This window comes from Chenopodium album, chromosome 17 (assembly GCF_948465745.1).
Source record: "Chenopodium album chromosome 17, dcCheAlbu1.1, whole genome shotgun sequence".
Classification (NCBI taxonomy): domain Eukaryota; kingdom Viridiplantae; phylum Streptophyta; class Magnoliopsida; order Caryophyllales; family Amaranthaceae; genus Chenopodium; species Chenopodium album.
Genome location: NC_137850.1, coordinates 22531626 through 22544224, shown reverse-complemented (window position 1 = coordinate 22544224; position 12599 = coordinate 22531626). Strand labels below are relative to the sequence as shown.

Here is a 12599-nt window from a genome sequence, read left to right as displayed (position 1 = left end):
AAAAGGGAATGCTATCAAGCCTTAGGAAAATGTAGGAGTGATGAAACCTTTGCAGCGTATAAGGAGGCTAAGAGCAAGGCAAAGGCAGCTGTTCGCCAAGCAAAAGAAAAGGCATATCAGGAGGTTTATGAAAAGCTTGATTCCAAGGAGGGAGAAAGGATCATTTATAAGATGGCAAAGAGAAGACAAGAGGCAAGGAAGGATATTGGCATGGTGAAGTGTGTCAAAGATAAGAACCAAATGGTCCTAGTGCAAGAGGAGGGCATCAAGGACAGGTGGAAGGGGTACTTCGATGAATTATTTAATGGAAGTAATGGAGTTGTGATAGGAGATACCTCTATGAGTGATGAAGAAATCAACATGGAGTATGTGCGAAGGATTAGGAGAGTAGAGGTGGAGATTGCACTGAGGAAGATGAAACCTAAGAAGGCGGTTGGCCCTGATGGGGTACCGATAGAGGTGTGGAGGTGTTTGGGTAAGATTGGTATTGATTGGTTAACAAACCTTTTCAACAAGATATGGACGGCTACAAGGATCCCACAAGATTGGAGGAAGAGCACCTTGGTCCCGGTTTATAAAAACAAAGGAGACGCTCAAGATTGTTCTAACTATCGAGGAATTAAGCTTATGAGCCATACTATGAAGTTGTGGGAAAGGGTGATTGAACAAAGGTTGAGGGCATGCACAAGCATTTCAGATAACCAATTTGGTTTTATGCCTGGGAGATCTACTATGGAGGCAATCCATTTGATAAGACAAATGATGGAGTTTTATAGGGTAAAGAAGAAAGATCTTCATATGGTCTTTATTGATTTAGAGAAGGCATATGACAAGGTGCCAAGAGAGATACTTTGGTGGGCAATGTTGAAGAAAGGTATCCCACGAAGGTATGTAGACCTAGTTAAGGATATGTATCGGGATGTGTCAACAAATGTGAGGACATGCGGAGGGTTGACAAAAGATTTCCCTATTACAATCGGATTGCATCAAGGGTCTGCATTAAGCCCTTTTCTTTTTGCAACGGTTCTAGATGAATTAACTAGACCAATTCAAGATGAGGTTCCATGGTGTATGCTGTTCGCAGATGATATCGTTTTGGTGGATGAGACTAAGGATGGGGTTAATGTCAAGTTGGAGCAATGGAGGCAAAGGTTGGAATCTAGAGGGTTTAAGCTAAGTCGGAGTAAGACTGAATATTTGGTATGTCGTTTTGGCACTCAGAGGGGGACAAGCAATGAAGTGGTGAGTTTGGATGGAAAGGATTTGACCATGAGTGAATGTTTTAAGTACCTAGGGTCGATCATCCAGAAGAATGGTGACATTGATCAAGACGTGACCCACAGGATTAAGTCAGGGTGGCTTAAATGGAGAGCGGCCACGGGAGTGTTATGCGACCGCAGCATTCCCTTAAAGTTGAAGGGAAAATTCTACAGGACTGCCATAAGACCAGTGTTGCTCTATGGTACAGAATGTTGGGCTTCTAAGAAAGAGCATATTAAAAAGATGGAGGTTACGGAAATGCGCATGTTAAGGTGGATGTGTGGAAACACTTTAAGAGATAGAATCAGAAATGAGGTTATTCGCAAGAAAGTAGGTGTGGCGGGCATTGTAGATAAATTAAGGGAAAATCGTCTGCGTTGGTTTGGACATGTAAGACGGAGACCCGAGGGTGCACCGGTGCGAAGAGTGGAAGAGTGGGACCATGGAGGGATTAAACGAGGAAGAGGGAGACCAAAGATGACTTGGTTGGAAGGAGTGAGGAAGGATATGAAGTGCATGGATTTACGTGAGGATGAAGTTTTGGATCGTAAGGGATGGAGGAGAAAGATTTATGTTGATGACTACACGGAATAATCAAATTTGGTTCATGTTAGCCGACCCCACTTTTGGGATTAAGGCTTTGATTGATTGATTGATTGATTGATGAGAGGTCGGAGGAAAAAAGTCAATTATTGCCGCCCAAACAACAAAATTAACTTATAAGGTCCTTTTAGACCACTTTAAACAAATAAGGTCCTTCCAGACAAAATAGTAAACATATATGTCCCTTCTAGACAAATTTTCCTTTCTAAATATAATAGTTTGTAGTGGGGTATGCATAACTTGAATGCTACTCGCAAAATAGAAAGTAACTGTAAGTCCCAATATGAATGAAACACTTTATATATTAAGTCCTAATAATCTTATACTTAATCATTACTTCTCTGATAAGGCTGTATGCTTTTTGGCCTATCATTTTCCATACTTGATATCTTTTTCATGTTTTCAACTCTCAATATCATGTTGTTGTGACCTGAACAATTACAAAACTTTCCTGTTGTTCCATCAAACTTAAAGACTATTACCCTCCAAATCTCCCAGGCTTCCTCATTACTGGTTTTCTACTGGTGAAGTTATGGCCAAATTCCAACATATTTTATTGTACTATGAGGAGTTTGAATCCTGTTGAACATTTACTATCACAGTATCATTGTGATCAACATTGTGATGATCCGGTCAAATACCCCCTTGCTCCAGTACTCTGAAGATAGTAAGTTCAATTCAGTTATTTGATGGACTATGGAATTTGATACTTCCTCCATTTCTTTATAGTTGCAACACACACTTTATCACGGTATCTAAGAAAAGTGGACCTTACGTGATATAATACACTTAAAATGGGTTTAATAGGTTGTTAGGAGTATAATCAAGTGGGTCATGAGCATTCTTTAAATAAAGGTAATAGTACAATTTTCACCATAAAAACCTTCCTTTTGTAGTGTGTTGCAACTATTGTGACATTTCTAGTTTAGGAAAATGTTGCAACTATAAAGAAACGGAGGAAGTACATCCATAATATGGTCTTAATAGCACAATTATTTCTTAGATCATAAAAGTGAAGGTCTTTATTTCTGTAATAAAATCTTGAGAAACCTCACTATTCTTATCACTTACACATTATAATATAAGATAATACACTGTTTAAAGTTCTCCATCACAGCCACATCTTGAAACGTGCATGTTACCATAGTAAGGAAATAGGATGAGAAAATAAGGAGAGCTTAAAGCAACCATACCCTTAGCTTTGAAAATTGATCAGCTAATGACAACTCCTGGTGCACCAAATCAATTAACCTGTGATTCAAAATAAGATATATAGAAACACTCATTGAAAATAAAGACAATGTAGTAGAAACAGAATCAATGAACCAGCTGAGAGAGAACTAAAACTTTTCTACAAATGAAGGGACTAACATGAAATGTATTGATAGAAATATTGAACAGTTAAGCAAGGCCAGGAGTCAACACACTGATACAGGATTATAAAACAAGTTACATCCTTCATGTGTAGACAAGGATTATTCAGAGTGCAGTTTAAACCACATGAAAGCACAAACCAAACCATTTTTTGGGGGTTTGTGGTTTGAAAATTGCAGGGTGGTTTGGAATTTGGACCAAAACGTTGTTTGCGGTTTAGATGTGGTTTCAAATATTTCTAAAACCAAACTGCACCGCTAAATGTAATTCAAAGAGGTTTGTGGTTTAGATTGTAAATTATCTCTATCAATTATCTCAATGAATATAAGGAATGGCAATCTTGTTAATAACAAGAATTTCATAGCTCTTTGTAGAAGACTCATAAACATTTTAGAACACAACTTTCTCTCTCCTAAAACACAAACTCACCCCTATATTGTCTCTCCAAAATTCCTCCAATTTTCTTCAAATTTCTTTTAAAATCATCAAATTTCTACCAACCTTACCAAATTTATTCAAAATTTGCAACTAAAGTTAAATTAATCGTTTCATATTTTTGAATTAAAGATGAAGACAACAGAACAAAGTAAGAGCAGTGACGAGTGAACCCTCAAGCGCCTCTTACAACACCAATATTATTGGACACGGTGAGGAAAGACTAAGAGTTTGAAATGCCACATCATTTAACTCACAGGGGAGAAGAAATAAATTAACTCAAGAAGACAGCAAAAAACATACTCTGTGCTAATAAAAAATGGAAGCAGAGAATGATTTAACAAGAGAAATTACAAATAAAGGTCAATATCTTCAATATTGATCAAAGCGCTGTTTAAGGCCATCAAGGACTTGCCAGGAGGGACCATTCGCTGGTTTGCAAGTATCTCATCTTTCACAGAATCATTTAACTGCATGCATACGAGTACCATTAGCTCTGATGCTGAAGAAATAACTTGAGCTATCTTTTCAAGAGATAAGGATATAAGGACATTTATTAATAGCATATATTTGTAAACCATAATGAGCTATACCTTCATCCTTGATAATGATGCAACAACACTAGGGAAATTCTGATTGATTTCTTGCATTTCTTGCAAGGGATCAGAGGCATGGACAATCTTCTGTGCAGTTTGATGTCCCAGATCTGTATTTAATAATCAGGTTCATTTTTTTTCAGTTCAATTACAACTCTAATCAATGAAACTGTAGTCAACCATTGGTTACCTTTCAATTCCCAAACTTCCAGAGTATCTGATACACTGGATGACAAAAGATGATCCCTAAAAGCCATAATCTCAGAGGAGAGCCCAGGTTTACGCTCCTGCATAATGATAAGAAAAGTCATAATAAGCACATTGTTAATATCTTTAGACTCAAGATAACTATTTAGCAAGAATAAAACACCCTGACATCAGGCATCTGTATAGGTACAGGAACAAATAAAACTTCAGATTGAAGATTTAGAGTTTCTTCTACAGCCCTCACACACTTTTTCTTAAAAACTTCTGCTTCAAATGTAAGAAAATGACAGCATAAGTCTACAAATAGAATAAGGATGAAACCAGAGAGTTCAAAAACCCAATAATGGAGTCAATACGCTGACAAATTTTATTTAACAGTTACTGAAAAATCCCTAGAAATAATATATGCATCAAAGTAGCTCATTCGAAAATACAAAGAGCAAAACAAACCAATTTATGGAAAGATAAAGGAATATATTGAGACAGTTTTTAGGCTCACAAACCAGTATTTTGGAAAAAATAAAGCCTCTGACTTCTTGGCTAAGGTCTTCTACATGAGGATCTTCAAGAGTAACACCTGGCAAAAAAAAATTGTCATTCCAATAACAAATAAAAGTAATAAAACTTTTGTTTTAAGATAAATATCAGAGCACTTATGGTGATTGCATGCAAAACACCTACAAAAAAAACTCGATTGGAAAGAAATATACTGTGACTCTGTGAGAAGCTTGGAGAAACAAAGTAAGCAGATATTTTCGTAGATTGCTTAAGTAACAAAGAGAAATTGAAGTAAATACAATCAAGGCTTTATAAATGCAGACATTTACAAGAAAGTTAGAGTGGAAAGCATTATAAGATGCCACAAGTTGCAGAATCAACGACCAAAAGAAGAAGAAAAACAACAGCAACAACAACAACAAAAAAAAATGTTAAATCTACACTTTTGTCATCTATGAGGTTGCATGCACTGCATAGATGTCTAATATGATTACAAACTAGATAGATGGAAGTGCACTACTTGCGTGAATAATAAAAAATTTAAATAACAAATTATTCATATTCAAAAATTTCAGTTGCATTGAATCAAGCCAGACAGCAGGAGATCATTATGGCAATATCCTAGTCATGCTAAACCACTCGTGTGTGCTAATGGAGAAGAATAAAACATACTCACTTTTTTTAATCATGCTATCATCCATAGCTTTATACTCCATGTTTTTCAAGGCAAGCTCCACACCATAGCCACCCAAGTTTACAGGACTTTTGGTACCAAGTGCACCACAATGGCTAGTATTCACTTCACAACCAAGAGGTAATACAAATCTAACAGCATATTTAACCTTTCCCTGAAAATTGCTAACCAGATATCAGCTCATGAAGCATTATATATATTAAGGTGATGTAAACATAAGATAAATAAATAAAAGTAACCAGCAATGACAATTCAAAGATGCATTGCTTGCAAGTGTCCTCTATTTTTCAGACAATCTAGCAAGCGTCTTCTGTTTGGGGTGAATAATTGTGCTTGCTGCAATAGAACTATACAAAAAAAAAGTATATATGACATTTTCAATGGAGATTTAGATGCATTTTCTTTTGATTCTCAAGAACCTGTTTGTCGTTTGACCATCTGTTATTTAATCTGCTAAAGCTGCTGCTTGAGTATTCTCCAATATAGCGAATTTATAAACGCACAAATATCAAACCCACTCATGGAATCCACAAACTACCAATCCTTCAATAAGCCATTGGTGCAATTTGATTGACTCAGTCAATCAGATTATTTGGTCCAATCAGCTTGATTAATAGGGATTTTCCATCTGGTACCACTAAAATTCTGTCTTTTCCATATGGTACCCAAATATGTTTTTTTTTCCCAGCGGTACCACCCAAGTCTATAGTTAATTAATATATTCCGTTAATTAAAAGTTAATTACACAATTAGATTTGAGTTAGATAACTGGACAAAAATTACGTTTTAACCCTTGTCCTTGCCAATTGTCTTCGAAAGGACAAGTGTTACTATCTCTTGGATAATTCAACTCATCCTTTCCTCTTTCTTCCTCTTCTAGCTTTTGTTATGGCAGAATTATGCTCGCCTCTTCCTCTTGCTTTGTTCTTGTCATGACTCACAAGTAACAAAGATGAAATGAAATCGAGCACCGACCTCCTTTTTTCTCATATGTCCTATGCGCTACTCAGGCTGATGACTTTCTTCTCTCTTCTCCTTTTCAAATTCATTTTTTCTCTATCTCCATTGAAAGTTTCTGTAGTTTTATTTTCATGTTTATATTAATGGGCTTTTTATATGCTTTTGTAATTGGTTTTTATTTGAATTCCTTGTCAATTTTATTGTTTTTTGCTGACTTTGCCGGTGAATTTCTTGTTAATTTCATGTGAATTAGCTTTGAAATTGGGGGAAGAGTTAATTAGAGGTCAAATTTTGAATAAATTGGGTTGATTCAAAATTCATGACTTTAATTTTACTTTCAGAATCCTAATTATTGATTTAATTGCAAATCAACAGGTTGTCTAACTTAAATGATCAATCTGAACTTGCCTTTATGAATAACTAGTTAACATCCCACATCGTGGACGCTCAGAACATTTTCCGAAAGCCATTGCTTTTGGCAGAGTTCGGAAAATCAGATAAAGATCCTAGATTCAATACTACTCAGAGGGTCTTGTTATTTGCAAATGTTTACAGCAAGTTATACTCATCGGCTAAGAGAGTAAATGGTCCTCCTTATCTTTTTTTCAAACTGATTGGAGTATATATGGCACAACTGAAAAGACATGGGAGAAGAGAGAAGAAAGATCATTTTTTTTATTTTGAAGAAGGGGAATCTTGAGTGGTAAGTTCAGTGGGTGGGTGGGCTTGATAATTGGGTTATTTAAAGCATCTTTTCTTAAATTTGGTTGTATAACAGTGTAATTAACGTTTTAATTCCTAAAGTATTATGGAATTGATTAACTATAAACTTGGGTGGTACCGCTTGGAAGAGAAAACATATTTGGATACCATATGGAAAAGACAGAAGTTTAGTGGTACCAGATGGAAAATCCCTTAATTAATACAACAGGCTAGATGTTCAGGGAAACACAACACTTTCTCATGGTGGGTTCCCAAACTTAAGATGAAATTATACAAATGACTTCAAATAAGAAATCTTACAGCCCAAAAAGTCATCAAATTACAGCACAAACAAAAGCCACCACATGATGAGCCATGAGCACACTGTGTATGTGACTGAAATTCCTAGCTTATGGTACTAAACTATAAATAATCATCATGACTAGCAAAGAGTAATGTACCCCATGAAACAATAGAGAGAGCATTTCAAGATAGAGAGTACCTCTTTGGCAGCATTAACAAGTGCCCCATGGAACTCCCTAAAGCATACTGTTCCCAAAGCTCCATATAAAATGGCAACTGGACTTGAACTATTAGAAACCGAGTATACATGATCGAATTCGAAAAGTTCAGGCTGCTGAGATGAATCCCCGCCACTGCAACAATCAAACAATGTAAGGTTGTAACATTACAGTAGGAGATATTCAAGCTCAGAACCGCAACTCTTATGTCCTTCGTATTTGTATCCTCCCTTCATCACTATATTAGGCCACACTTCTATATTAGCTCCTCTTTAGATAATAGGAAGCTTCCTACATTTTAGTAGGACTTTAAATTATCAAACTATCCTTATTGATACCCTTAACAAGAACTCCAAAAACTTACTACAATACAATGGTGAATTAATAAACATTTGAATATTAGAGTTTTGTTTTTACTCAATTCTTCATAACTGATCGTCTGATCCTATATCAATGTGGCTTATCATCAAGGGATGGAAGATACTTACTGGATCTGCAGCCATTCTAGAAATTCAACAACATCAAAAAATAATGAAGCACCAACATCAACCCAACAGCATTTTCCTCCTGGACTCTTCGGATTCACCCCTACAAGAAGGAGGTCAGGCTTTCTGTTCCCTGTATTTGTATCATGCAAATCTGAAGCTACATCACCAGCATTCGTAACAGCTTCGTCGGTCAATGGAAAAGAAGATAGAGATTCCTGCGCTAACTGCCTATATAGGACTAATCTAGGTGATGCTGATCGGAGAGTTAGAGAAAATTCAAACATGGAGCCAAGATGTTCACTCAAGAAAGAGCGCCCATATTTAACAATCTTAACCATGCATCCTTTTGCTGTGTTTGAATCAATTGCATCGTTCTCATGTTGAAGCCAGACGTCAATAAAATCCCAGAACAGGTCTTTCCACTCTCTAGACAGCAATTCCCTGTCAAAATGATGATGACCCTTTAATAATTACTCAACAAGATAAAGCAGCTTCTACTCTTACTTGCATATTATGATTGTCAAACGTAAAAAAATGCCATAAAGCAACTACTTGACATCGACACCACGAAAATAAATGCAATTGACCATAAACCACTGAGGCCAGTTGTTCACTTTATAAACAAAACAACCAATCTCGTAAATTCAACTTATTTCCTTGACGCTTTGACAGTATACAGATTTGCAATGCCACAAAAGCACAGAAAGACATCAGTAACATTAAAAAGAGACACCCATATCACTAAATCCCCTTAAAATTGATGGTCCAAATTCTTCAGAATACTTCACTAAACAATAAGCAAAGTCTAAAATCATTGAAACCCGTCATAATTTCCAAGCATTAAACTTTATACATAAACTAAGTTCCACCAATGACATATTATTCATTACAATTCATCAAAACTAAATGCATCATGATTCAAAAAATAACAATCATCAACATAATTACTCATAAAACTTATAAATCAATTAATTTCCATAATAATTTCCATTAAAAAAAAATACCCAAATGAAGAAAAAAAAACATATCAATACATTAAGATTAGAAATTCACAAAAAAAATTAAAAAAATACAAAAGATCATACCCAGCTTCCAGAAGAAGAGGAGTACCCTCCCACTTAGCACGAAGTGCAGTCTGAACATTCTTGGGACGATGAGATTGAGCAGAAACAAAAACCCCGCTAATGCAAATGAAAATCAAAATTATCAAAACCCAAAACTTTGATCCATCATAGTTTCCCATCATCAAATCTAATTTTGAGATTAAGCTTTTTTTTTCCTTGTTTTTTTGGGATCCGTTTAACGAACACACTCACTTGACTGGGATAAATTAGTCATTCGAAATTTGGAAACAATAATTAGACTGGAAATTTCGAGGGTGTAGATTGTAGAACAAAGACTTTTGCGGTGAGGGGTTTAAGAGTCCAATTATAAAATTGACTATTTAAAATAAATTGTAAATTGCAAGTTAAAAGTTCTTTAAATGTAAATTGTAACCTAATTTAACTTTTTTATCGGATTGCATGTTAAAAAATATTCGGTTAAGGTTTTAGGTGTCGTTTTAGTTCTTAAGGAACTGAATTGAGCTCGGAATTAGCAAAAAATAACATCAATGTCTTGTTTTGCATATCCAAAATGTATCGATTTATGGGCAGGACTAAAATGACCGCTAAAAACATAACCGTACATTTTTCGACACGCAAACCAATGAAAAAATTAAATTAGGTTGCAATTTACAATTTATAACAACTTTTGGGCTGCAATTTGCATTTTTTTTTTAATAAATGGCTTCAATTTGCAAATTACCAACTTTAAATGACTGCAATTTGCAAATTTTCCTTTTAATTATCCCAACTTTGGATTATTTCCAACTTTAATGTCCCACTCCCAGCCGATCATCAACCTAATATAACAGGTTATCGAGATCACATGGCAACATATGATTATTCGAAAGAATAAAAAAAAATTTAGAAAATAAATTAAGAAAAATTAAAAAAAAATTACCCGACTATAGCCACCTCCGACAGCACACTCTGCCAAGCCCCAACTCCTCTAGCAGCCCCTTGTCCACCCATAATGGCCCCTTCCCTACCTGACCACCACCGAAAATGGCCTCCATCCCAAGCTGAGCCCCCGAAATTGCCCCTACCTGTAATCCTAACCCTCCCCGAACGCGAAAACTGCCCTCCCTCTGCGAAACCACCCTGGATCCTCGCCCCCAAAACTACCTCCATCGCTTCCCCCACCCTTGAAAACACCGTCCCTCACTTCCTACACCCCGGAAAACACCGTCCCTCACTTTCTACACCCCCGAAAACACCTTCCCTTAACTGAAAAACCACCTCCTTCATCCCGATAAACCACCTCCTTTGACCCCCAAAACCACCCTAATGTACATAAAACAACCGTCGGGGAAGGGATTAGAGTTGTCGGGGGTTAAGGGAGGAGGGAGGTGGGTTTGATGATGTTGTGGTGGGCAATGGAAGGTGACGGCATGGTGGAGGGAGGTGCTGGTCATGTCAAGGGAGGAGAGAGAAAAGGTAAGAGGAAGGGAGGGGAGAGAGAGAGAGAGATTAAACCTATCAGACGACAACACGTGGCAATTTTTAACTTAAAATAAATAAAAAATAAAAAAAATTAACTTGTTTATCAGGTCACCAGTCATTTGGATTCAATGAAAGCAAACAACCCTTAAAGTTGGGAGTATTCAATAATAATAATCCGAAGTTGGGATTATTAAAAGAGAATGGGTTAAAGTTGGGATTATTAAAACCATTTTTTCCAAGATAAAAATCCATGCACGATTGATCTCAAAGCTCTAACCTTTGCTACCTTGTTAAGCACTAGATTGGATTTGTGTCTTTTGTTTGTAAATTGCTTAATATTTTAAACTATACGTTATTTATACATAATTAAATAAGGGGAAAATAATGTTCATCTCCGTGAGAAATGTCTAAAGTTTATCACAAGTCATATATGTCATTTAACATTTATATGGAAGGTTATTTTTGTAATGTGAAATTTTGACACTTAGTAAAATGTCCGTTATATGTGTGACTAACGGTTTCGCAAACGGACCATTAACTAAATCCTATGAGTGAGAAAATAAATTAAGGGTGGTGACAAATATTGAGGTGAATGTTGAGCTACAGGGAATAAGTAGTTCAAGTGTCTTTGTGAGGTTGTTTGGTTGTTGATATCTCGATGAGCGCGCTAATTGTCGAAGTTGTCTGAACGGTGCGCAAGCTATCTGAGTGTTGGAGGTTTGCAAACTATCTAACAGGCGGAGGGATTGAAGCTAGCTATCAGTGGAGGGTGTGCGAGCTATGTAACTGGAATCGTAGTCGCAATTCAATCACTTTCTATAAGGATATTCTTGTAGTTTGATTTTTTTTTTTTTTGGTTATGGAGTTGTTTGATTTACGATTTAGCTTAAATGATACCGTAATTAAAATTGTTTGATTCTCGATTTAGGTTGATTTATATTGTAATTAAACTTGTTTGATTTATGATTAATGTTGATTGAATGTGTAATGGTTTGTGTTCTTATGTTCAGATTCGAGTCTTCATTTTTGTTATTGTAATTATTTGACATCAATAGATTGATTTATACTATAATTAGTTGACATGAGTTGAACAATACTATAAACTATAATTAATTGACAACAGTTATATATGGTGTTGTTAATGCATTGAATCAATTAAGTGCTCCTTTGGCATATTGAAATATACTATTAATGTGTGAGATTATGTTTTATTGTTGTTGAAGTTTAAATTGTAATTGGATTCCTACCTAAACTTGGTCATGTACATCAAATTGACCATATGTATCTTGCTTATATATTAATAATTGTCCATATGCACTTAAGTTTGTAGCTAATAAGCTAGGAAGGATAATTGCTTGTTGGATGAAGGTTATGGATTGGATTCCCATTGGAATTAATGATGATTGTTATTATAAAATGAAGTTCAAGTTTCATTGATAATGTGAAAAGTGTAAGTGTGTGTAGTTGTAATGTTGGGATATTTGTTTTTGGAATTGGCTAAGAATGGGAATATTTAATACTAATAAAAGGAAAGTGTTGAGTAGGAAAGTTTTTATGGTATGATAGTTTTGAACTTTTGTGAAGTCTAATAATGAGGTAAATGTATGTAATTTGCTCAATGTATTACTGCAATGCTTGTTGTCTGCAGGATGATAGTGTTAGTATTGGTGGTAATGTGAAGGGAAAGGGTGAAGTTATAAAGTAACAATATGATT

At 35.6% G+C, this 12599-nt stretch overlaps 1 protein-coding gene across 1 annotated transcript in view; it reads right to left on the bottom strand.

Moving 5' to 3' along the window:
* The window catches only part of LOC145589529 (UDP-glucose:glycoprotein glucosyltransferase-like), a 29161-nt gene extending 19386 nt beyond the window's left edge, over positions 1–9775 (bottom strand). Inside the window, exons 1-9 of the mRNA XM_081646133.1 lie at positions 9424–9775; positions 8339–8779; positions 7832–7985; positions 5650–5821; positions 4979–5052; positions 4459–4555; positions 4266–4378; positions 4027–4142; positions 3057–3114 (exon numbers count right to left, since the gene is read on the bottom strand). Coding sequence (XP_081502259.1) covers positions 3057–3114; positions 4027–4142; positions 4266–4378; positions 4459–4555; positions 4979–5052; positions 5650–5821; positions 7832–7985; positions 8339–8779; positions 9424–9584 — 1386 coding nt within the window. The 5' untranslated portion in view covers positions 9585–9775. The remainder of the gene's footprint in view (positions 1–3056; positions 3115–4026; positions 4143–4265; positions 4379–4458; positions 4556–4978; positions 5053–5649; positions 5822–7831; positions 7986–8338; positions 8780–9423) is intronic.
* Between the last annotated feature and the right edge of the window lie 2824 nt (positions 9776–12599).